Source organism: Tympanuchus pallidicinctus, unplaced genomic scaffold (assembly GCF_026119805.1).
Source record: "Tympanuchus pallidicinctus isolate F22 unplaced genomic scaffold, pur_lepc_1.0 scaffold19, whole genome shotgun sequence".
NCBI lineage: Eukaryota > Metazoa > Chordata > Aves > Galliformes > Phasianidae > Tympanuchus > Tympanuchus pallidicinctus.
In genome coordinates this window covers 9,275,519-9,302,533 of record NW_026294710.1, presented here as the reverse complement: position 1 = coordinate 9,302,533, position 27,015 = coordinate 9,275,519, and the positions used below count along the sequence as shown (strand labels likewise).

Below are 27,015 nucleotides of genomic sequence, written 5' to 3'. Positions count from 1 at the left end.
GACATAAAAAATGAATGTTAGACAATGGGCAACCTTGTCTTATGCCAACCTGTCTATTCATAAAGGGTGTCTACAGTACTTGCATGGGAATATGGGAAAGATGGAGTAGCACTATTTCTCAGAGAATGTGGTGACAGGACGAGGGATAATATTTTTAATCCAAAGGAGAGTAGATTCCAATTAGATTTTAGGAAGAAACTCTATGCTATGAGGCTGGTGAGGCTATTTTTTTCATTTTCATAGTTCTTCTCATCTTTACATAACTTCCACATCTATCTGCTGTTTTCAGCTCCTTGATGTTTAGTTTTCATTTGCCTTCCTTGCTTTTTTATATGTAGAGCCACAGATACGGTAAGATATTGATCCTTCACGACATGTATCCATGAGTACGATGATACAAATGCATGTTGGTTTACTTTCAGTGCAATAAGATACAGCTCATTTTTTTTCCAAGCACTGCTGAAGAATGCAATTCGTTTATGTCATAGAAATAACTTATTAAGAAAGTTTCATGCAGAAGAGTCTTTGCAGGAGTAAATGTTACCCAGTTCAGTATTATACTATTCCCCACCCTCCAAGAAGCCTAAGGTTAACAGGAATTATACTATGACCTTGGAAAGGCATGCTTCAAGACTGCAGTTATCTTACCAACTTGCTCCATGCTGGTTGCATATATTTATAAAAGACACCAATGAGTCATATGTAAACATTTTGATTATAAAGATTTTCTTCATTTTCCCACAGACTTGCTGCTTTCAAACAGCTGCATCCCATTCCTGGGCTCTACAGAGGGGCTGGATTTTCGAACCCTGCTGCTAGATGAGGAGAGGGGCCGGCTGCTCGTTGGGGCAAAAGACCACATCTTCCTGCTCAACTTGGTTGATTTAAACAAAAATGTAAAAAAGGTCAGTTTATTTTCCTCAGAATTTAATTCACATAATTTCAATTTTGTTCCTTTTTTTTTTTTTCCTCCTTCTTTCCTTCTTTTACTTCACTGGGTAATCATCAGATTTGCTGTATCATGCTTTGTACCAGCATTTAATAATGTCACCTTTCATAGTTACATGGGTTATCTTTAATGAGTTGATTTTTCTGATAGTATGTAAGCCTCTGTAAGATTGAAATCCTATCAAAGAAGTCTCCTACTTGGAACCAAAATATCAGTACCTCTGAGAGCTTGCTTCTGTCATGTCCCATTTCTTTTGTCACACTCATCTTCTTCACATAAAAGCATTTTGAAGATGGCAGTTAAAGACAGATCTTTTCTTTCTTCCTGGTGTCACTGGGATTATGATACTCAAATACTGAACAGAGATAAGGCAATTTGAATGTTTTAAATTGTTAAAATTGCCCCTAACATTGCAATAATTTTTACATTAATATCTGGAATTGCTAATGATAGGTAAAACTTCCACTGGATACAGTGTATGCGCTGACCCATGTTCTGTGACAGTGTTAATTCCAGATAATAAGAAGGCAATTTAGTCCTTGGTATTTGTAGTACACATGATGAAACAGTGATTTTCTAAGCACAAGTAACTACTATGTATAAGAAACAGATGCTTGCACAGGAACATGCATGAAAACTTCTTTCCTGTTTGTTCCAGGCATTCTCCTTACTAAAGAAAATTCAAATTCTCAGCTGTTTGATATTTTCCTTAAGCACCAGCAGGAGGTTTTAAATGACTGTATTCTGTCAGCTCTGAAGTGAGAACTGACCTTGAATTAATACGATGGCAGCAGAGGGCTTAACAGGTGTAACGGGAGATGATTTTGCCCCACGTCTGAGTACAACACTTGCCGTCATTATATACAAGGGTTTCTAGTACCCAGCTGAATATCTTATTTCAAATTCTACAGTGCTCCACACACTGCTTTCTTTAAAACTCAGATTGTTACAGATTTCTTCCCTGGGATGCCATATGAGACACCTCATATGCATCTTACATCTCAGTATTTTACTCAAGAATCATCACCTCTTCAGGCCAGCGTAGTGAAAACAGCATCATTTGTGTCACAGATTTTGATACCATAGATTGATTTTTAGCAAAGGCTTTCAGTTGCAACCATTATTTGTGTGAAAAGCAGAATCCTGTTACTGTGTGATGCCAGTGGCCTCCTGAGAGATGCTGAGTGCCGTCACTTCCCATTATGCTCAGAGGAGATTGATTACTTCAGAGCTTTCTGGAGATGTTCACACCACTCTGCTCAAACTAGTAACATTTTCACCTTAGCTAAACCACCATTGATTATTATGGATGTTGAGCTTTCTTAGAAGTGCAGAATGCAGACTAAGCTATGAGGATTTGTTGGTGGTCAGAGTATCATTTGGTAGAGGTATTGCAGAGCTAAGACTGAATTAAAATTTGCGTTTGGTAAGCTGAACAGATGTGTGCCTGTGTATCTGTGGTAACTTGAAAGCAGGGAATAAAATTCAAAACCAAGAGGATATCTAGAGTAAGGAAAATATTGTGTGAATTCAAATACTTCTCTGTTTAACTCTTTAGGTTGTCTCAAACCTTTCAGACAAAACATTGAGGCAAAGTGTATTTAAATAGCTAAAAGTGACACAAAACCTTTGCAAAGCACCCTGATGTGCTCATTTCCAAGGTCTCCATGGGAGTCCAGCGACTTTATGAACGTGCCTACTTGGGCACATGCCTGTGATGTGATGTTGCCCAAACTTTTCTCCTCTGTTCCTCAGTGCTGGGCTGTTTGAAGCGTGTGAGGGGAGAGCAAAGATGAGGGAAGTCATTACTGTATAAATCTCAGTCACTGACGAGGTTTCAGCTCTCAAGGATACACTCCAGTAGCAGGGAAGTGTCAGAAAGCAGCGTTTGCCGGCGCTGTGTTTAGACTGACTGTGGTTTGGGTTGGCGCGGGGCCAGGCGGCCGGCTGCCAGGCTCTCCTGGTGCGAGGAAACCACACATGTCGGGGCTGCGAGGGGCTGAAGCGTGCCCTTTGTCCTCTCCTGGAGCAGGAGCTGCTTGACAAGGCAGCCTCTCCAATGACGGTAATTCATTAGAATATTAAGTGTCTTCTGGTTCAGATTACATTAAAAAGAAAAAAAAAAAGAAAAAAGAAAAAAGCTCTCAGTTTTAGATATTTGTTGCATTAGTAACTATTGATACACCCAAAAGCCAAGTCAGTGTCCCAAACAATCTACTCTCAGAAAACTCCATCTGTGGACATAACTACTTGGAAAGATTATATTGCAGAATGTGAGGCTCTATATTCATGCTTGTGGGACAGTAATCAAATAAACATCCAAAGCATTGTGTTATGTTCCCCTCTCGAATGTATACGTAGATCATTTAATAACTTCCTTTTTGCAACCTAATTATTTACCTAAATTAGTTAACTTAAATATATTAAGTTAGGGCTTTATTTCCTGGTGTATATATGTATATTTTTCTCCTGGTGCAATAAATCAGTTGTTGTTCTGGAGTTCCAATTTCTTGAATCACTGTAGGTTTTATTCAATTTATTGTGTAATTGGTTGAAAACTTCCTTAGCTGGTAGCTTAAAAAAATCCACCCAGTTTCTAATGCCTGCAAACCTTATTATGAAACAGCATTAGCAACTGTAGTATACAGAAAACTGTAGTATAACAGAAAAGTACCACAGAATGAGAAAAATGCAGAACACTAAAATGGCAGCAATCTACAAATAAATAAGGGGAAAATGTCTTTTTTTTTTTTATTATTTATTGGGGATATAATTTCTATGAACTTGTTCCGAATAGAAGCCTGTAGTCTCTTTTGCAGAAGTATCATTATCTGTGCCATAGTCTTTTCTTGAAAGAACTGAGATGCCTTACAAATATTGCAAGTTTTTTATATAGTGTAAAATAAATAAAAGAAGCTACCTCCTGTGTTTACCAGAACCCAGGAAATGAAGACAACTATGCCATAAATAAAAGACGTGTGGTGTAAAACAAATCAAAATAGAATTCTTTACGAGCACAAGAGAATGGAAATCTGGGAAAGAATTTGCTAATAATCCTAAACTCTGGGATACAGTTGAAAATATTATTTTGGTGAATGCAATTTTCATGTGAGTTTGTCTAAAACCTTTGTTATTTTACTCTTTGTTATTTTACTTCTTAATAAAATAAATAAAGAAGAAATACAAAACATAACAAAGTGGGCAAACACATTAACTAGATGCAGAGAAATTCTGCATGTTTCTGTAACTCCCATGCTTGCTACCAGTGCAAGTAGGGTTATATGTCAGCACTATTATCGCTGTGTAATCTGCAGCAAGACCCCACCCATCTCTGCAGGAATAGGAATGCTATCAAGGCCTGACAAGCTTTTGAAAAGCTGCCAACCTGCAGGAGCTGTCAGTGCTAGAAGACTCAGCCACATGTGGGCCAAATAGATAAACATGTCAGTTTTTTTTTCATCTGTTCCAATGTGTATTGGCACTGGGTCACAAATTGTCGCTTGGAGCATCCTCGGTTTGTGTTTGTTGTTGGGCTTTTTTTTTTCTTTTCTTTTTCTTTTTGTCATTGCCAGGTGCAGCTGTCTTGCATCTTATCCTTCAATCTTCTTTTCTATTGATTTTATCTGTGTCCAGTTCACAGTAAAGAATAAATATGCATGTATGTATATACGTATCAGATGGCTAAACACTTACAAAATATTTGCAAAGCAGTTATTTGCATTTCTACAGCTCTCTGCTTATTAACTGCAAAAATGGGATTGTGTGTCAACACTATTATCACTGTGTGATATCTGCAGTGTGACCCACCTATCTCTGCAATAGGATGGGTATGTATGAAAAAGCGTATGCATATATGTTTAAAACAACATCCTCAAGATACCTTCATTGTTCTGGGAAACCTGTCAGTCTATAGAAGTGTCTAAGTTATGAATGAAACCAATGGGAATTTAGCCAGCACTGAATTAAGACTTGGTTGTGCCATCATACAGGAGTCTTGATTAAGTTAAAATCAGCCCAGTGGCAGGGGAGAATGATGGCTATAAATCTGTTTTGGAGAACACTGTTCTTAGTTTTCCCAAGAAAAGAATCAGGAAGATGCTGAAATCTGACAGGGGCATGATCTGACTCTTCACGCATAAGGAATTAGTTACCAGGACTTAAAGGCATAATTATTGACTTACTTTTGTTTCAGAAGTAAGTTTTCTGGGTGTTGCAGTACATAAGGCACTCATTTTCGCTTGTTAGTTTCCCACCCTTCCAAAACTCATACAGGAAGAATTTTGCCTATCACTTGCAGTGAAACAAGACTGTTGCTACTGGATATGTGTGTAGTTTAGTGACCTGTCTCTAAAAGCTGTCAGCAATGGCTACAGAAGGAAGTGCGTAAGAAAGAGCTGTGACAGTGTCTCTCAGGTCAGGGACATCCAGAGATAGAAGTGATGGCTGTGCTTGCTATCCCCTGGATTTTCCCTGTCATTGATATATATATAAATGTTGCTCTGAAGATCTGCAAACCTTTAGAGTCTGTAACATTGTTTAACAGGCTTAAATTTAGGGATCTGTGTATACAAGGAAGCTTTCAACCAGTGTTTACAGATGCAGAACAACAATCTATGGGCAAAACATGGAGAAAGCAGTATGTGGCCAGATGGACAGTGATCCTAGGTGGAAGAGAGTGTCTCTGTTATTTCCTTTTGCATTGTTGCTGTGAATTGTGTTTCCATAAACATCCCCTCTTGTTTTTATATTTTACACCTGTATTTTGGCATAAAGAACAGCCAATATCCTGCTTTCTGAAAACCCATACTGGGCTTTGACTTTTTCAGAGGTAGGATTTATCTTTAGTCTGAAGGGATAAACATGGTCAGAAAAAATGCCATTTACACTAAAAGTCCTGTTGTATGGTTTCTTTCTAGGAGAAACAGATGATAGGCTGTGGTTATACTGTGGAAAATGAAGTGCAAAAGCACTAAAGCCTTTCAAGATTTAATCCAGTGTAAATGAATTCAGCTTTTGGTCTGTTTTCTTTATGTTTTCACACCTGCTTAATGTACACCTGAAAATGCACTTCTCAGAAAGCCCTTGGATGTTGAAAGCCTTGGCTACTCCTGCAGTTGTGTTTGGAGTTTAAGAAAAGCCCTGCGACAAGTTTAGATCTCTCTTTCACTCAGGCAGATGCAATGTAAACTTGTTTAGTTCAAGCATTTCTCTTTAACAACCACTTGCCAAATTTAAGCTATCCTAAGTCTGTGAGTGTGTTATCCAAATGCACAACTGTTTTCTTCTGACTTCCAAGGGCATTAAATTCAGCTTGATAAAATAAGGAATAATATACCTTGACACTTGTGTTTCCCACAGTGCTGTAAATCAATCTGGGTTGATCTTTATATCCTCTCTTCTCCCTGTGCCATATCAAATCTTTCAGGGATCTGATTTTCTGTTGCTATAAAATAATTGGAGTTGGAAATTTCTGTCAAACGTCTCCCTGGAGGCATATCTCAGCTGTGGGAATTAGCATGTCGGATGTAGGAATACCTGTTGAAAGAAGGAAGGTTTGTGGTAGTTATTAAAGTAACAGAGATTTAAGAACACTAGCCTGGCTTTTAGGAGTCTCTAAGTAGTCCATGGAGTTAGCTAACCTTTGATAAAACTGTTAAAAAGAAAGGTGAAAAATTTAGTTCTAGAGACAGTCTGTTTGGGTTTCAAATACAGGGAAAAATTCAGATAAGGAACTTAGATATCTGAACTTCCTTTGTTTACTCATGACTTTAAAATGTTGAATTCCAGAGTATGGCAAGTACAGTAGGAACCAGTTACAAGAAGTTCTTAGGGTAACCTTCCTCTTCAGAGTTGTGTATGAGAACAATCTCCGCAGTTTCCCAAGTTATGGACTTCCCATACAAATTAGATGAGTGCAACAGATGTGAGGTATTTAGAGACCAACTGGTACACTTGCATAGTATGCTAAAGCTCATTTTCCCATTAATTAGAACGCTCTTTGTTTTCAGCAAAATAATACTAAAAAGGCATGAAATTCTTTCCCATTTCCTTGGGAAATTCTTTCCCTTTTCCTTGGGAAATTCAATAAACTTCTAGCAGTGATGTGACCTTGAGTCAGTATACAGAAGCAACAAATGTTCTGATTCCTAGAGAGTGATCTTTGAACACCTACTGTTGAGGTATTGGGCTGTGATATTTATGATAGTGTCATACGAAACACAGTGACAGTCTTTTCATTCGATCATTGTCACATCATTCTCAGTGCTCCTTGATCTTCCTAGTTTTTTTAACATTTTCCTTTTTTCAGCCATTAATTAATTTCTTAGGCAGTGGAACATAAAGGAGAGAAAATTGCAAGTGCCGTTATTCTCATTTTACTAGTGGGAAAAATGAAATCTGAGTGTTAAAATTGGTAGGGTAGGAGCATAGCTGGGGTTGTACTGTCTCTTGGTTTACTTCAACATTTTTTGATACGGTTGCTCTCTTTACAGCATCTGGTTTATGATTGCATTACACTAAGTAAGGAATCCAATCTTGTTGTATTTATTTATTTTTATTGTGCAGAGAAGTAGTCTCATGGAGGAAAATTTCTCAGGGGGAGCACATTTTCATATGCCAGTGTGATTATAAGCTTACAGATCTATCTGCCTTTGTTCTTTGAGTGCTTCATTTGGAACTGTCATATAGAAAATACATTAATATTACTGAGCTTGAGCATCTGAGTTATGTTATGCATGACTCCCAAAGTCTTAATGAGACATTTGGATGCAGGGATGCTATAATTTTATTCCATGCCTTCTTCTCTAAAGCATCAGTACAACAAAAAGTAGTACATAGAATAAAGCAAGGGAAGGAAGCAGGCTTTCTGTGCTTGTATCAAGCAGCTGCTTAAAAGCAATGTGTTTTCCACTAAGTGCTTCGACCCACTTCTTAGTCCTTCAAAACAGAGAGGAAGTAGTGGCTTTCTTCACAGGGATCAAATTCAGTGAGTGCGTGTTACAAGACACAGCAGTCAGCTGATGTGTTTCACTCCAGATAGGGATGCATCCTGCTGGTGCTACCTGTACCACTAACAAAACACTTTGGGGTTTCTGGTACCAGAGACTGCTGATAGAGAAGTGCTGACGCACGTGTGCGATGTCAAGCACACGAGAGGTTCCAGTGAAACCTCCAGGGCTGCTGAAAGCCATCGACCTCAATGAAACACTCAAGTGCTCATTGCTGGCATGATTATCTCGGCGACATGGGAATGGGAGGAATCATGCTGGTCAATTGGTCTCACTGTCACAAACAAATAGCTCATGCTGCAGGTATTCCTTTAATAACCCCATCCAATTCTGCTATAAAAAGTGTTGTGGAATGCTTCATGCAACTTCTGTAGAAAGATCTTTAATCCCAGAATCTCATTTCTCTGGTCTTTCAGATTTTTTTCTTAATCTATGATCTATTTTTATTTACAACCAGTTTACACTAATTTCATCTTACTGTCTATAATTCTTGTCATCAAAATCCTTTTATTCCTCCTGTGGATTATTACCCGTCTTTGTTTGTATTAGAGATACTTCCCAGCTTTGTGTCATCTCCAGATTTTGTTGCAGTGCTGTTTTGTTTTTATTTTTGTTTTTGTAAAGACTACTGAAGAGTATGTGAAATAAAATGAACTCTGCCAATATTTGTTTAAGAATTCCATGAATAGTTTCCTGCCACAGGCTCCATACCTATCAGACTATTTTTTAATTAAAAAAGTATAAATTTTCCCAGCAGAACTACGATTAATTCAGCTAATTAGAAATTGATATTTCTGTGTTGCACCTTACAAAATACTTTACTGGAACTCTGATGAGTTCTTCTACAGTAATGCGTAGTTCAACTGTCTTTTTAAAGAAAGGCATAACATTAGCCAGGAACAATAACTCTTCACCAAGTTATATTGAGTGTGATACAATTTGGATATTCGTTAGAAACTTAAGTTATCCCTTTCCTATTGAACTTTCCTATAGAAAACTTTCAAAAAGGTGAAATAAGGCAAATAGGTCTGTAATTTTCTTAGAAATGTTTAATTTCTTCTGTTTTTTGTTTGTTTGTTTGTTATGTGTGTTTGTGTGTGTGTGCGCGCGCACTGATAATATGTATTATCTTCCAGTGTTTTGGAAAAGCCCTGCATCATGCTAGATTTAGTAGCTTCATTAGAAATGATAATGATAACCTCCAATTTAATACAGCATTTTTTTTTTTAAATCAGAATTCAGCATTCTGTCTTTGAGCCATCACTTCACCAAAGAGTTTATAGACTGTTCTACTCTACAAACAGAAGTGGGTTGAGAAAGAGATAAAGAAAGATAAGGGAAATATTAACTCTTAACCAGTATTGTTAATTCATGACAGATGGCAGCTGAAATGAAACGGGTAGAACTGTATCTTTGTAGATACATATAATGGTAATATAGCATCTATCTAACAATTTATATACATTAAGCATCTGTATTTTTAAAAATTTGTTTTTTCTCTTTATTCTTGCAGTAAAAATGCTTGTTTAGAGGAAGGAAAAATGTTGCTTACTTTTAGAACTTACTGCACCTCTGATCTGAAAAGGATTTTTGTGGTTTCTAATGTTTTGTTTTAATCAGAAATCAATTTCCAGCTACCCTTTAATGTGATACCTTATCTGTCCTACACTTCTGCATTACTTAATTTTGTATTCCTGGGAGGATTTCTTTCATTCTGCCAAGAGAAAAATTAGCTTGCACTTATTAGGAGATTTTAATTTCTTCTCTGTTGCTAAATTTAAGAAAATATTTATACAATTATTTAGAAGTAATGGTAAGGTTTATTTTTTTTAATTGGTCCGTAAAAGATACAATTGGGAAATCATGACAGTAGCCCTAATCTTGGAATTTTGATATGGGTATTTTGCAAGGATAATAAACTGAAGCTTAAGAGAAGAACATGATCCTGTTTAAGTATATTGTTGATGAATTTCAACTAGTTACATTCTCTTAAGCTGAGCAATTACACATAGCTATTCTAAGATTTATCTAGACATTTCAAATGCGGATCATTATATATATATATATAATTTGTACTGTTTTAAACCTGAAGTTATACAGTATCTTGATATGCACTTATTGTATTATGCACTTGGCTTGATCTGTTACAGTTTAGAAATGACTATTTCTGGGAACCTTTCAATTCTCAGATGAAAAGCAAATAAATATCACTGTAATTCCTTTGTGTTTTAAAGTTAGTTGGATCGCTTAGCTATGCTTTCCATTGACTAATGTGGTTTTGCATAATGCTACACACTGTGTCTGTTGAGTGGCCAGAATGAGAATCAAATGACTTTTCTGTCATAATTGACAATGGTCTTCAGTCACAAAGGCAGGAGGTGTATCTCATCCTGAATTGCACAACCTACATGACAAACACAATGACCAGTGAAGGAATCTCAACAAGAGTTGAAGGTGGAGTCCATTAATATATATGATACCTTCAAATAGCTGCTTTCCAATATAACTAGGTCTCCCAAAGCAAATGTCTAGTACTGCTGTGTTGTTGGAGGGTAGAGGCAGGTATTTTCAGAAAGCTGCTGATGGAGATCTTGTCTACATAACCAGACAACTAAACATTGCCAAAACCAAAATAAAAGATTCCTCAAAGACCCTTTTCTGTAATAACCTTTTCTGTTGTGGATAGGAGTTGTGTGGGCAGAACTGGGTATGAAGTTTCTATGCAAGACAATTGAAGATCAGATCTCAGTTTAAGACTACCTAGACATTTGGACATCCCTGATCTTATATTCCTCTATCAGTTTATTTTTCATCATTCTTTCTTCAGCAGCACTTCTTAAGCATCGAGCTCTCCTTCTGCTTAACACAGTGACACTTGTGGCAGACCAGTGCTGCAAGGCAAAGCTGTACCACTCTGCCCAGGCAGAGACCAGTTGAGTTCACTGGCACTAGCTTCAGCTCTTCCCAATGGATTTGCCAAGTTCCCAGTACTTCCTGCTCTACTTTCTGGAGTTGTACACTGTGTAATCCAAAGATACCACTGCAGCTGATTTCCAGTTGTGTTTTCATACCTAGATTCTATAATGACATCACTCAGAAAAAATGCTCTGGGAAAATGAAGTTGTGTTCCAGTGTTGAGATGTTGTTGTACTGCCTTATCATTAACTTCAACTGTTTACAGCAGTATTTACTTAAGCTTTATATAACGTAAGGTACATTATCTTTATTATTAGCTTCTAATCACAAAGGCACCTGTGAATTCACTAGAAAGAAAGAGAACTGATTTCCTTGCAGAAAACCACATCCATTTTCATTTCATGAAAAGAGAAGAGAAAGGAATGAAATAAGAGTGCTCTAATATTGAGAACACTCTGTATCTGGGGTTGTGACAACACCATTGGACATAGGACACTCTAGCATTCCATCCTAGGGTGTGAACCTATGTAAGGGGCAAGGCACATCTTAAAAGGTGCCAACAGCTGGGTGAACCTAAGGGAATGTTATAGATACTACTTTCTCTTGCATGTTTTTGAGTTATACATCTTTACGGAAAGACAATTTTTAATGCTTTTTATCTTTAATCATTGTTTTTGATCTTATCTGTAATCTCTAAGTTTAATCATATGGCATTATTTAAAGTTTTAGAAAGTGTTTGTAGGCTTAAGAGTAAAAAGAAATCTCTAACTACTAGTAATCTGCATATTAGTTTCTGGAACTTGAAACAATTTCCTAACCAATATTTGATCAAAAAATACTGTGATTTGTTATTGTTAATCACAAGGACTGGCTGTACATTTGTTTTGTCAAAATAAGCAGGGGAAAAAAAAATAAATCTGTGCTCAGCATGATGCTTCTGGAAAAAATTATATTTAATTTATCTTTTGAATTAAATAGAATCTGAAAAATAACAATAACAAATTTTTACTGCTTAATTGAAAGCAATGAACCAGAACCTTAGCAGTTTTTCTTTTACATTTTTCACTAATATCATTGAGGTTACAGTAACTGACAGTGATTTGTCATCTGGCTCCATCATTTACACCAAAAACTAATTTACAGAATTGTACAGATGAAAGAAGAAAGAAAGTTGGTAATATTTTATGTTGAAAATTATTATAAGGTATATGATTTTTTTTTTTTAAGCTTATATATTCCATTTTCAAAATCTGTATGCTTTACTCAGTACACTTGGTATTGTTGAAAAGTAATATTTTTGTGTGGTACTAATTTTTTGTCATGCACTTCTTGTTCTGAGAATTTCCCTTCACCTACCTTTAGTTTTTTGAACAAAACCTCTTTTCATTTGGACACTGGTAGTAACAGCGAGCTATTTCTTTAAAATTGCTTTGCCGTGTTCACTGGACCAAATTCATTACAAATTGAATTGCCTAGTTCTGCAGTCAGTTCAATTTCTAGTTATTTTGGCTCATCTTATCTTTAAGAAAAGCATGCTATTCAGAGTACTTACAAGGTGTTCTATCTGGATTAACTGAGCACTTATTAAAAGTAGATATGCACCATGAAGAAATCAACAAAGAACAAGGAGTTTGCTTTAAAGCCTTGATACTTCTGGTGGAAGACTGTTTTCAAAGCCAGGTTCACTTCTACTCATGTAAATTTCTTCAACATGTATAAGTATGTTTTAACTGCTCATGGAGGTAGTTAAACTATCAGTAGTCACAGGACTATTTGTATTATTCATAATCTTTGTCTTATTTAAACTATCTTCCAGATTTACTGGCCTGCAGCAAAAGAAAAGTTGGAATTATGCAAACTAGCTGGGAAAGATGCCCATGTAAGTACAGTCTCCATATTTTTGTTACTGCTGGTAATATTGCACATCTGTATATTTGTTTCTAAATGCACTACATCTGTTTGTAAGTTTTTGAGGTTTTGTTTTGTTTTGTTTTCCTGAACCAACTGGAAAAAAAAGGGGGAAGAGTCATTTAAAAATCATGATCTCTTTAAATGTTAATGCTTCTAGAAAAATATTCACTACTAAAAACAGCAAGTGTTTTAGCCGTCCTTGTATATAATGAAGTCAATTGATAGATGAATGGACGTCCTTCTGACTTTTACTGTGGGAAATATTTTTCTTGTGGAAATCCTTTCCTTCTCATTGAACTGCTCTTTTCTTGGAAATTATCCTGAATGTAACTCCATTATAATTGATTAACGAAACAGAGCAGCAACGGACATTACAAATTAACTTAATTTGCAGACAACTGAGGTTAAGGTTAAAATAAAATCTCAGACCTAATAGCTTTGAAACCACAAATCTTACAGAAATCTCTGTGTATATAAGATACAAGCATATATACAATAAAACTTTCATATCTTCTTTACATGGCGCAGATTACATTGTGTCCAATAAATGTAAACATTTATTGGATGTATAATAAAATTTCTTCCTTTCCTCTCCACAAATCTTGTGTTTTCTCTTGAGCTGTCTGTTACTAAGGTAGAGCCCAGCTCAAAATACTCTCTCTCCTCTTGTCTCAGGAATTTAAACTTTTTATCCTAGCTTATTGCCACTATTATCTTTACAGCAGACAAGGGCTAAACAACACCTCTTCTGAGCACTGGGAAAGTTCTGATACTGGTCTCTATGGAGGATTTATACTGATATATTTCTGTACCTAAACAAAAGGAAAAAGACCAGAGGAGGGAATATTTGTTTTTGGCATACATTATAACTTTCTCCTTTTTGAATCCTGCACTGCTTCTGCAGTTTGCCTCTCACTTAGGTGCAGGTTGGTAGCTTGTGTATATCTTCCTAAATACCTTGTTGTATCTGTTTATATTTCTTCAATTTTGGGGAAGCCTACAACAGGCCTTCATAATCAACCAATGCAACACCCTTACAGCATATGGACTTAAGCCATCTGGACTGCTTACTAGCTACAGCCAAGTCCACTTAAAGCCAGGACAAGCTTCAGCTTCCCAAAGGATTCAAATAAAAGTGACCAGCAGGATGTGGTTGGTGCAGAGAGAGGTCACTCACACAAAACATCCCGCTGGAAGTATGCTGAAGTCCTTTTGATTGCCACAGAGTTTTCTATCATGTAATCTTTGGTGTTAAAGCTTGTGCAGAATCGTCGATCAGGAGCAAAGGCAGAAGGATCTATAGGCAGACAAATTTGGTGGCTATCTGACATCAGTTGACTAGAAATATGTCTACAGCATGAGCTGAGCAGACGTCATCCAATCTGCTCTGTTACCACATAGCTCCTCATGCCTGTAAGCATTACAAAAGAAGGGCTTGCAAGTCTGATTGATGAGCTGTCTGATACACAGCCACTGTGAAGTTTTAACTATCACAACTTTGAACTGTTTAGTAAACAATCACTACTACAGTAGTTTTAAGTTTAAATACAAGGATCCTAAGGCTAAAACGTAGCACAAGACTGTGAAAGTGAAAAATAAACATGAAAATTAACATTTCTCTCTTTTCTCTTTGCAACAGACAGAATGTGCCAATTTTATTAGGGTCCTTCAGCCCTACAACCGAACGCATGTTTATGTCTGTGGCACAGGAGCATTTCACCCCCTCTGTGGGTACATTGAACTTGGCACTCACAAAGAGGTAATTTAATTTTCTCACTACTCTAATACGTCAAGGAGTAACCTTTGTCTAGCATTCATTATAGATTGGGAAATACCATGCAAGTGTGTAAAAAATGAACTGACAGCAGCTTGCGTAAATAACAGAGTAAATGGTGAATTTTGAAGGTCAGACAGGAACTCGTGTTCTCACATTCGATATGTGCATATCGCTTTTGAACAAAGCACTTTCCTTGGTAAGGCTTAATACACAGAGTTCTTCAGAATGACACTTCCACATGATTAAGTAAGTGAGGAGCACATTTAACCCAGATGTCCTTCTTTCTTGTAAGTCATTTCCGCATATACTTTCTGCTTACATACACACAGAGTTCAAGATGACATTAGTTGTTCTATCTTCTAATGTACACATATCTCCTGCTCCTCAGGGATGGCTTCCTATTCCTTGTGCACAAGAGTAATTCAGAGTTTGTAAATGGTCTCTAAGTCTAAGCTGAAGGGCGGCATCTCAGGCCTTTGCAGATGGTTTGCAGCCCTGTCGCTAAGTGCTGGGTGTCCTCGGTCACTAGTGTTGAATTCCTGCACTGAAGTTAGCAGCTGATTGGACTTCATTTGCTGGTGACAAAGAAATCTCCATCCTAAGTGGTAAATGTTTGAGATGTAACCCCCACAACAGAAGCATTTTGGTGTTGTGTCAAGCAGCCACTTAGTACACAAGTCTCTTTTTAACTCCTATACGTATAACACTTTAGTTATATTTATAACATTGGCTCTGCTCTTAGACAGTGTCTGATGACCTGTCTGGTTATTTGCCTGTAGTGCAGGCTTCCTGCACTGCTGTAGAAATAGCTTTCCCTTTTCTTTGTATCTAGATGAAATTGTAGAATATAAAAAGTGAGTTGTAACGATATGTTATTAAATGCAGTAAGCTCAAGTGTGTATGCATTGGATATATGCTGATGGACAAAATCGATGGCAAATGCTTTACAGAAAAGAAAAAAAAGGGGGGGGAGGGGGTGAAGGTTTTATTATTTATTTATTTATTGTCCTATGTGAGACCATGGCTGACCAGAGAATGCTGAAGTTACAGAGCTGCCTGAAATATGCATGATGGTACTCTTTCCCTAATAAGCTGTTAATTCTCCTGGTACTGTTTGGAACAGGCTGTACAGTTGGGCTTGCAAAGAAACAACTTAGTCTTCTTTGCTTCATTTCTTTGATTACTCCAGTTGAAACAACTGAAGCTTTACATCTCTTGTATCATTCTGATTCCTCAGCTCGAATGATTATGTCCACAGCTGAACTGAGCAGAACAACTCTCAGCAAGAGTGTAAGGTTCTGGTTTACCTCTCAGTCATTAGTGAGCTGTCTTATTCACTGTCCCATTGTAACTTCATTATGATGGTTGTTGGTTGTTGGTTGTTCTCATCAGACATTATAAAATTATGGATTTGGCCTGATTGTTCAGTCTGGCGGTCAGTCTAGACAAGGGGGTTTGTCTCAATTAGATATGACCAATTACCTTATGAGAGGAAATGAAAGAAGAAACCTATTGTATTTCCTAATCCTCTGTCTCCCAGTTCTGCCTGTTCTGCACTCAGTGGTTGCTCAGCTGCAGCAGTGAGCTGTTCAGCGTTCATCACTACTTACAACTTTCCTGCTGATGCGTCTCTTCTGCAACATCCTACTGAAACAGACTTTGAATGGCATCAGATATGTTTTCCCGTTCCTCCTAGGATTCCAAACAGCAATATAGCCACTGCCTGTCCAGATGAATGTGACATTGTAGGAGAGTCCTTAGTCCACTCTTCTTGAAACACACTGACTTGAATTTGACAGGCAGCTGGAGAAGTCTTCTGGTTGTAGGAACTGAAGCCACAAATCCTGTGTGGAAATTCAAAGCTGTCCTGTTGCAGATCTGTTATTTTAGATATTTTTAAGCTCTGATTTGTAAGAATGGATAATGAATGTTTGATAATTAGCAGCCTCTCTAGGAAGCTGTGGGATGCTTGGGAGAGCCAGAGCCTGAGGTAGTCTCACAGGGCTTTGAAAGCAGGCAGCACCCTGCTGACCTCTGGAAGCTGCTGGAGGATCTGCCCAGTGCCCTGCTGGTTGCTGCCAATGCTGCAGAAGCAGACAGGAAAGGGGTATGGATCAGGTGACTCAAAACCACAGCACACACTGCTTTTGAAGCCATACAAATCTCTTACAGGATCACACAATTAAAGGGGATTAAAGTCCTAGCCTCGCTAGTGCTGAAGTCACTGCCAAAACTTCTCTTGGCTGATGAAGAAGAGGCTTGGCCCATCCGGTGCTCTTAGCCACAGGTCTCCAAGGGACGCTCTTTTCTTTGAAATCTTTGTCCAGACTGAAAGCAAGAGGTTAACTGCATGAATACGTGGTTGTGTCCTTTAATTTGTGTGGTTGAAGTCTGGAGTGTTTGATAGTGATCTACAGAGTCCTCAGTCTCTTGAGTATTCCTGGACATAGGAACAAGCTTCTTGGCGTGTGTTATACCACGAAGGTTCTCTGAGCAGATCAGGGCTGCATTTCTTAGAAGAAATGAGAATGGGACAATAATATTCTATTGTCAGCAAAACAATGCTCAGTTTTTAATTTAGTGTTGTCCTTGATGAATGCATTTAAGTAGCCTGATAATTTGGTTTACCTGATATCTCAGATGTTTGAGAGGATAACAATAGTTCTTGTCTAACTATTAAATTCTGCTTTATAGCAGCGAGAATTGCTGCAGGAAATTGAATTTATCTCCACTGATTGGAATTGATTTTTTTCCCTCTTAAGCAAGAACCTTAATTATTCAGTATTCTGGCCTCTTGTCTTCTGAGCCTATGGGGTTTAGAAGACATCTCGATGAAATAGCAATGTTTGGTTATTTATAGTCTGATGTATGCTTAGCATAAATTGAATAAATGTGTTGTGAAGTCTAATTCTATGTGAATCTCTTTGGGCATATTTAGCTGTCATTTGCACTCTTCAGTTCTCTTGCAAGTCGAAGTTACAGAAACAATCCACTATAGAAACAAAGTCACTTCACCCTCTTTTACATAATGTTTTAAATCATAGATATTTCTTTTTTAACTAACTTCAAAAGCTGTGCCTCTGCAGTAAACATTAAACCCATAATGATTTGATGCCTGACTGCCAGTAGGATTCTGAATGCCACTTTCCATGGGAGAGTACATTAACAACACCTCAGCAGGAAGTCTCCCTTCTCTAATAGCAACATTCTTAAAATAATCTCTCTGTACCTACTAAGACTTTACTCATTCTAATAACCAGTTTGTCTTCAGAAGGATACACTGTGGGTTTCAGTTACGTGTGCTTTTAGAAAACTGATGAAAGGAATATGTGAAAATGTCCACTTGGGCTGTTCCAAACTAGTAAAACTTCAAAGCAGTGCTTACAAAAATTGAATCAAAAAATGCAAAATTGACCACTGAAATCATAAGGAATGACTTTTAAGTAACTTATTTCCTTTATCTTCCTCTGTACCCTTGTTGCGTCACCCAAGCATTGATGGCTGTATTTGGGAACTACAAGGAGGGATTTATTCTAATATCTCTTGTATCATTAGCCTTGTTAAAATAACAAAAGAGAGCACGTGCTGCTCCTATTTAAAGGGGCTGAACTGTGCCTGCCATGAACATTATTCAGCAGACCCTGGAGAAATTTAGGAGTCAGCCAGAATCCCTTCTGGGTCTCCTGTTGCAACATAGTCTATTAGCACTTTCCTAAATTGATACTAGTGCCTTTTAAGCACAATTCAGCCTCTACTTTGAATTGAAATGAACAATGCATCTTTTTTTCTTCCTGAAAATCATATTTTTTGAAGATTTATTCTTCACTGTAGAGTAAGCAAGATACGTAAAAATGATGAGTGAAAAAAAAAAAATCCAGATGTAAAACAGAAGTATGAACTGTAAACATCAACTCTAAGATGACCGCTGTGTGATATAATACACCTCCACTTAATCTGTTAGCAAAGCAGTTTGTCTGAGTGAGTTTTTCTCTGCAGCCACACCAGGATAATGAATATGTATTTATTCTCAGGAAACAATATTCAGGCTGGATACTCAGAACTTGGAGTCGGGCAGGTTGAAATGTCCTTTCGATCCTCAGCAGCCATTTGCATCAGTGATGGCAGGTAAGAAACCATCAGAGCAGTTACAGGGGTCAGAGGCTCAGCAGATGTCACCAGCAGTTCTGCTCTGACACCGCTTATGCTTCTGATGCTGGTTTGTGTGCTGGGACTTGGGAGAACCCTTTAGTCTGCTGACACCAAAAGTTGGAAACACATCAACAAAAGCAGAGAAACCTGAGTGAAGTGACTGTGAAGTCTCTGCCAGCTGAGCAGGGTTTCGTCCTCACCCAGTCATTTCTCCTTTAGCAACAAAAAAGACAAACCAACACATGGACAGACAAAGTTTCAAGTGCTTCTAGGGCTCTTTCTGCAATTATCAATATGTTCTGCCCTTTGAAGTCTGCTGACATCTGCTATTTCCATAAATACATTTTTGAGGCTTCTATTTACTTGAGTAGCCACTTCTGAAGCTGGAAGCCTAGGAACAAGATAGCGCAATCTGCCTGCTGCGTGCATCGCAGCACTGTGTGGTCTGACATTTGGTACGGAGGAATGTCAGCTTGACCTCCAGATTTCAAACCACTATAAGAGACACTTTTGTCATGGTTTGGTTCATAGCTTCGGACAATTTTCATTTAACTTGTCCATCAAGCCTATGAATACAAGATAAGAGTGAAGCACCATGACGTTTTCATTTACAACCAAAGAGCAGTGGTGACAATGCTTTGAAGTATTGGTCACTGTGTTATAAAAAGAATATGACTAATGTTCAGTCTTTCTTCTCTGATAATAAGATAGATGATTTGCGATTGTGACCCAACAGACGGGGCAGGACTTCCTTTATTAAAAACAATAGATTAAAGTCAGTGCTTATTCTTTTCAGGGACCCCTAGTACTACTTAATGAGTGTGAAGTCTATTTTTAAAATGGAATTCTAGAAACTTTATTCTTTTCTTTTTTTTTTTTTTTTTTTTTTTGTCTTAATGCAGTGTAGCTCTGTGATTTATTATAGTGTTGGCTAATTCTAGTAGCACACTAGTGCACTGACTTCTCTATTAAGTCTTGCGAGCTGAAGAAGCTGCTGTGCTTTGCTAACTAAAACATAATCTTCAGTATGTAAGAATTTTCAGGCTAGATAAAATTGGTAATTGGGTTGTTTTAGCATCCCTTCCTGTGCTATGCCTGATATCAAGTGCTTCACTATACTGTACAAGGAGCATTGTAAAGAGTTACAGGCCTGACCAGAGAATGTGTTCTTGACCTATCTTTGGATGATTACTTTATTTCCTAAAGTGCTAGGAGAGCAGTATAACTCATGGATAAGATACTGCACTGGGGCTCAGGGGAGCTCAGTTCCCATCTCTGTACTGGCAAGAGGAATAGCTTTCTTAGTGTTTCCCTCCACCTGCTTTTATTTATCTGCAAAATAGCAATAAATATTATTTGCATCCTTCAGAAAGCATTTGTAATCAGGTATAAATATGAGCTTAATATTGTCATATATTTCCATTCCTGTAAGTGGTTAAATGCAAGCGTTTTCATTCTTTGTAGAAATATCTAATCTGTCTTTGAATTCTACACAGCATTTTACCCCAAGTAAAATACAATACTATATTATATGCCATTGGAAAATCCAGGCTTTCTAACTGAAAAATCACCTGTTTGTCATCCATCTTCTGTTACAAACTGCCACTCACCAAAACCATTCTGGTAATAACTGGAACATGGACTGGGAGATATCAAAAGCCATGAGAAGTGCTGAAAGTGCCTTGTCAGCAGAGCCTGGGCAAGGATGGGCATTTTCTGTTAGTCCTTTGGATTTATCGATCACTGAGTGCCTGTCAGTTAGCAAACACCAATTACTCTGCCCATTCTTCACTATGACAAATACTGTTCTGAACGCACTATTGTTTCTTTACAAAGGCGACATGCTGTCTGAGAGATGAGCTTTCCAGTACTGTCATGGAAATAATACATAACAGTAATAATGAAGCAAAAAGAAAGCTGACGGATCTTTTTTTGTGGGTCAGTGGTTGTGCGTTTGTTTCTTTTTTTGCTTAATTTTGTTTTCTTTTTGTCTTATTTTTTAAGCGTGTTTACATCTTTTGCAAATGAAACCACACAATATTTATGATTTATATTGAATGTTATTTATTTGGAATTCACTCTCAACAAAGGGCTTCTCACTGAAATATCTTGTGAAATGTTTCCACTCACAACATCAGAAAATCTAGAAAAATATTTTTATGTATCATGCAGAATTTTATATGATTATTATTTATAAATGTGAACGTTCTTTATTTTTTCAAACTGAAGAAATTTCTTCTTGCAAGCCATTAAAAAAAAAAAACAAAGCTCCCCTACCTGATAAATCTTGTTATTTTTACAGAAAAAGAAAAAAAGAGAATTGTTGCAAAATGCACAATGCAGTTAATTTCACAACAATACCGTTTCTTTGCTTCTTTTTAGAAAGATACTGAGATTTGAAGAAAAGCAGAAAATATTGTGCAATTCTTACATATGTGTAGTTTTACAGTCCCAAAAAAGATGTCAGAAAAATAAATAGTAGCTGCAGTTGTAGCAAACACCCTGTGCAGTATTATAAATACCATTTCTTTGTGAGACAGTTTCTGGCTGCCTCATTCAAGCAAGATGTCTCATTTATTTTAGTGGAACAACTCACTGTGTTAAAATGATCGCAATTTGGGTCTATAGCCATATTCTTACTATTAACATGCTACATAGTTGAGAAGAATTCCCCTAGTGCCTGAATTCCTCTTTGTGAATGAAGTGTTGGGCAGAGATCCCTGCTCCAGGAAATTGCCAAGCCATGAAGTTCCTATAGTGGAGCATCCATCAAATTCCCAGTTCAAGCCCAGGAGCAGCCAAGCCACGTGTGGTGGGACAAGGCTGGGACAAAGGCTAGCTTGAATCGGTAGGTGGTTGTGTCTGCATTACAGCCTGCAGGCTCATGGTCAGTGCTAATGAGCAAGATGCTTGGTTTAGGTATGCCATTATGTCCTTAGCTGTATCCTCATTAAGGCCTGGAGGGATTTGCTTTTCTGGTTGCCTAGAAGATCTGAAAATCAGAAATGGACTCCTTAATTTCTCAGGGATACAATTACAAATACTATACCCGTTCAAATGTAAGTAATTTCATAAAACCACAAATCCCAATAAAGTAACAAAAACACTTCAAAGTATTAAATTAGTTCATAGGCAAATTAGACACAGGTGTTGTTCACCCAACAAAATACAAAGTTTTAATTTGTTTACTTTATGTATGTGGAAACCTCATCGCTTTTTCATTTGCAGATGAGTATCTTTATGCTGGAACAGCTTCTGATTTCCTTGGCAAAGACACTGCTCTAACACGTTCCTTGGGCCCTTCTCACGACCACCATTACATCAGAACTGACATTTCTGAACATTACTGGCTTACTGGTAAGATCCCAAACATATGCTGTTGTCATTTGCATTGTCTCTGCTTCTCTGAAGTTAATAGCCCCTTTCTTAAATAAATATATACCCAGTAAGTATAAATATAGATATTGTATCATGGTATCTTTGGATTATGTAGGCTTTTTTGGAGAAAGCTCAGTGGAACAAAAATGCACTTGAGAAAAGTCAGAGGTGAAAATGCTAATTAAGGAAAGAGGAGGAAAGTAGGACCTAATAGTTCTTTCCGTCTTTAATCTAGATATCCGTATATAGTCCTGTAATTGGAATACTATCATGACTAAAATGCTTTCATTTCCAGTTTTGTTGGAATAATTTTTTTAAACTTTTTTTCCAATCACTTGTTTAAAACTGTTTCCTAAAGTATGTTGAAATGACAGACTGAAAGTTCAGTGCTTTTAGGTAGGAGGTTTTTTTTGTTTTTGTTTTTGTTTTTCCTTTATAGAGGGGAAAAATACTCTTTGTTGCTGTGAAGATCATTTTAAAACCACTACGGGCACCCTAAAATAGCTTCCCAAACAAAATACTGCTTTTCCTTGCCCGTTAAAAACATTCTGAGCTAGTAAACCCTCTAAAAAACTGGCTGCATTTACACTCAACTAGTCTCAAACCACACACAGAGTAACATGGAAAACTTCGCTCACAGGCTAACCCTGCTCAATTAAAGCATCCCCCTTTTAGCTGTCAGCTGTCTTTAAAGATGTGGCAACACTGGCCCTGTTTCAGGCTGCCTGTGTAACTATGGATGCATTGTAAATCCAGGCCTGCTGACCACAGGGTTAAGTTCTCTTCCCAGCAGACAACTTCTGAAAGACGTAATTTTGCCTTTTAACTCTTTGAGACCTCAACAAGAGGAAATGTTCTTATTATTTCTCTACTTCTTTATTCTTCCACCTAAGTTCTTGCCCTATATTGCTGTCTAGTTGTGGCTCCGTAACTGCCAGATTTCTCCTGGTGGATGAGGAATAACAGAAAAGCCACTTTTTACCTGTCCAAATAGATGTAGTCCTGTGGACTGATAAAAGATCTCACACTTCATTCTGCTAACTTTACTTACTTCCATCTCCTGTGCTCTTCAAGTGTATGGCTTAATATCTCTCTTGTTCCACCTCACCTTTCTTCTCCCTCTCATTTCTGAATATTCCATAGAACAGAACTGATATGTGTGCAGTATGGGTGAGCCAGCATGAGTCCATCCAGGAGGCAGTTGTCTCTAATAATTATATCTAACATCTGATTTTATCACTGGCTGCTTTCTGGTATTTAGTATGGAAAGGCAGTTAGAGTAGCTTCTTTCCTAAGGGATGTTAAGATATCCCAGAAATAAAGATTTATTGGGAAGTGCTCATAAGGAGCATCTGGTGTTATCGTTAGTACAGATCCACCTCGATGAGCATTATAGCACAATGAAAGAGGGCTCAGTTCCCAGTCCAAAAGAACTTATAGTTTAAATATCCAGTTCCAAGCATTTCTTCATGCTATTAATGTTTCTTCATGAGCAGTTTGAGACCAGTACAAGAACATGGGATAAACGAAAGGACTGAGAACTATTTGTGTTTTAATTTGGAGGCTGAGGTGAAGGTATGATAGACTGATAGACTGATAGTCTGATAGACTTTCTATTTTTCATTTCATATTTCAAAGAAGAAGAAAATTCAAGAGGGCGTACCACTTAGTGAGCAGTTAAGGCAGGCTAGTAACAGCAGACAAGGAGAAGGCTGGAGAAGGTATTCAACAACTTCTTTGCCTCAGTATTCACTAGTGACTGCTCTACACAGAGCCCTTGTGTGAATAGTTCAGAAGGTGGGATCTAGGGGAATGATGCCTCTCACGTTGTAAGTCAAGATCAGGTTTGTGACTTCCTGAGGAACCTGAACATCCATAAATCAATGGGTCCTAATGAGATACATTTCAGAGTCCAGAGGGAATTGGCTGATCTAGTTGCCAAACCACTCTTGTTGATATTTGAAAAGTCCTGGGCTGCATCAAAAGAAGCCTGGCCAGCAGGGTGAGGGAGGTGATCCTGCCCCTCTGCTCTGTGCTGGTGAGGCCTCACCTGGAGTGCTGTGTCCAGATGGGGAGTTCTCAGTACAGGAGAGATGTGGACCTGTTGAGTGCACCCAGAGGAAAGCTACAAAAATGATCCCAGGGATGGAAAACCTCTTCTGTGAAGACAGGCTGAGAGAGCTGGGACTGTTCAGCCTGGAGAGGAGAAAACTCCAGGTGAAGCCTTTCAGTATCTAAAATGGAGCTATAAGAAGGAAAGGGATAGACTCATTAGCAGGGTCCATTCTGATAAGACAAGGGGAAATTGTTTCAAAATAAAAGGAGAGAGACTTACATTGATGTAAAGAAAAAGTTTTATACAGTAATGATGGTGAGACAATGGAATAGGTTGCCTAGAGATGCAGTGAATCCTGTGTCCTTGGGGACCTTCAAGGGCAGGTTGGATCAGGCCCTGAGCAACCTGATTGAGCTGTGGATGTCTCCATTCATTGAAGGGGAGTTGGACTAGGTGACTTATAAAGGTACTTTTAACTGAAAAGATTTGATGATTCATTCTGTTTTCACTTAAAGTGATTGAATCTGTGACAGTTTTTTAAGGAGTGTAATATATTTTTATATCTAGGCTTGAAAAACAGCTTCATCGTATTAGATTGCAATGTCAAAATTATCCTGTGCTGAAGACCCCGTATATTCTTCAGGTGTAACCTGTTTCCAGCCATATAAAATCTACAACCACCCTCTGTCTAAAACTTCTTATACACAAACCATGCAATGTTATACTACAAGGCATGGGTATAAATTGGATGCTTTTAATATTTTAAAATTGTCTTATTTGGAGAAAATGTTGAGTGCAATACTAAATGATGGGATCAGTTCTGCAGTAAGCCATAGGGCAGCCAGTACACTGCTAGTTTATTGTGTAGCATTACCAATTTCATACACTTTTTGCTTTCAGCTGGTATTGGTGTAAAGAAAATATTTACTTGATTTTGGTTTTAAAACCTTCACCTCATCTAAATCCCTTTTTCCCTAAAAATACCAACCATTGACCAAGCATATGTTAGACCTCCAGGAAAAGTTGTACATTCTTGAGTAATTGTACAATTATAAATAAATCATTTCTAGGTATGACTCGTGTTTTACTTAGGATAAGGATATAATGTGTAAGTTGTTTTTTGTTTTTTGTTTTTTTTCCAATGAGCTGTGGAAGTTTTGCTATGTTGCACCTTCATTTTTTAAAAGTTTTGTCTTTATTCCGTTTCTGGAAACAAGATTATTCTTTTCTGGGGGAAAGGAGAAAAAGACAAAGCACAAGGGAAAAATGTGTAGGATACCTCTCAGTTCCTTGCAGGGCATCTCTATCTTAACTAATTAAGACATGTCTTAATCTCAGTGACTGAATAGCCTCTCTACAAAGGAGAAAGGGAGGAAGGCAGCTAATCTTTCCCATGACTCATGGTTACACAGCTCATACTCCTGCTCACGGTGGCCCTGAAGGATGCTGCCTCTGCTCAGATTTCATCACGCAGGGAGAATCTGTTGGCTGGAGAGCCTGTCCCAGATCCAGGGCACTGGGTGAGATGTGTGGGACTGGAGTCCTGCTCTGGAAGGCAAAGCCACCCACAGGAACTGCATGCCTGCCTCCAGCTGGGACAGCAGAGTACCAGACATACAGACATCCAGCTGCGCATTCCTCTCTCCTTGATAGGAAGCTAAAGTCATAGTTAGGATGAGTGTTCTTCTGCATGTGTTAATCTTTTTTGGGGATAAATTTGTTTGTTTGCTTGATTATTAGTATTTTTCTTTAATTTTATTTCAACTGAATCAACTTTGTCAGGGATGGATACTTGCAGACAGTGACTTCTTTATGTCCTGAGTGCTTTGGTGGGGATTCAGCTCACTGAACTTTACAAAGACAAAAGCTAGCATCCCATCTGAGCTCAGCCATTTCCGTTCTCTGCCTGCAATTTACAGACATAGGTGACAATCACTCCACCTACTGTAGGAATCTGTCCTAAAATAAGATTCTTTATTACCACATTCCTCCTTTTCCCTTTCTGTCCTTCCCTGAGAGAAGAGCTGGATGAGTTTAGGTTAGAAGGCTTATAGAGGGTTAAAGGAAAATGAGGTGAGCACTGTCCTTTGTGACTTACCATGCCCGGTATTTCTGGCAGCTCAGCTGCAAAGAGCTGCTGCAGAAAGTCTCCAACTGTTCTAAGTATCTTTTCCCATTCTTTATGTTCTGGGATTTGCTGCTCATTTGCTGTCCTCTCTTTCCAGACCTAAGGAATCTTCTCTGGAGGTATTATTAAAGCGCTGTCTAAAACTATTGCTAATGTTAGAAAGGTGAAATAACAGTCAGATAACTCAAAGCAAATGGAACCAGCCCTGGGGAACAGCCATAAAGGACCAGGTGTAGCAGCTATTCCCACTAGGACACAGGAGCATATTTAAAGGGCATGAATGACACCTGAATTTATGGTGGCTTCTTTCTAAGAGCTACTGATGTCTTTAATCCCCTCTTTGGTCACATACTGTCTAGCCATGAAATTAATATGCAGGAAAACTGTCTGTTAAAGTAATTAAAGAGAGACAGTGGTGTATACAGGAAAACAAATACTGATTTAAAATGATCATCATATAATTTGTTTCCCATGCAAAGAACCAAAAACCTAATTCACAATTGATTTAAACTTGCTTGTCTATGCTATATGGACAGATTACAAGAGATGAGACAAAGATGTCAATTGCAGAACGTAATGTGCTTTTCAGTTCATGATCTCTTTTATTAAATTGTTTTCAATCTCTTTCTCTTCATATCTTTTACAGTATATTTTTGTTTGGATTTTACTTTCAACATCAGTGTTCTCCATTGTGATTTAAAATCATTAAATATTTGTGTTCCTTTAATTTGTTAGAGATTCTTC

The 27,015-nt window shown here is 37.8% G+C and overlaps 1 protein-coding gene across 6 annotated transcripts in view; it reads left to right on the top strand.

Annotated features, from left to right (window-relative positions):
- Positions 1–27,015, top strand: part of SEMA3D (semaphorin 3D) — a 143,910-nt gene that overhangs the window by 60,062 nt on the left and 56,833 nt on the right. For all 6 annotated transcript variants that reach the window (XM_052681031.1, XM_052681032.1, XM_052681035.1 and 3 more), the window contains exons 3-7: positions 745–905; positions 12,689–12,751; positions 14,423–14,542; positions 18,592–18,685; positions 21,938–22,066. In XM_052681031.1, the coding sequence (XP_052536991.1) occupies positions 745–905; positions 12,689–12,751; positions 14,423–14,542; positions 18,592–18,685; positions 21,938–22,066 (567 nt within the window). The remainder of the gene's footprint in view (positions 1–744; positions 906–12,688; positions 12,752–14,422; positions 14,543–18,591; positions 18,686–21,937; positions 22,067–27,015) is intronic.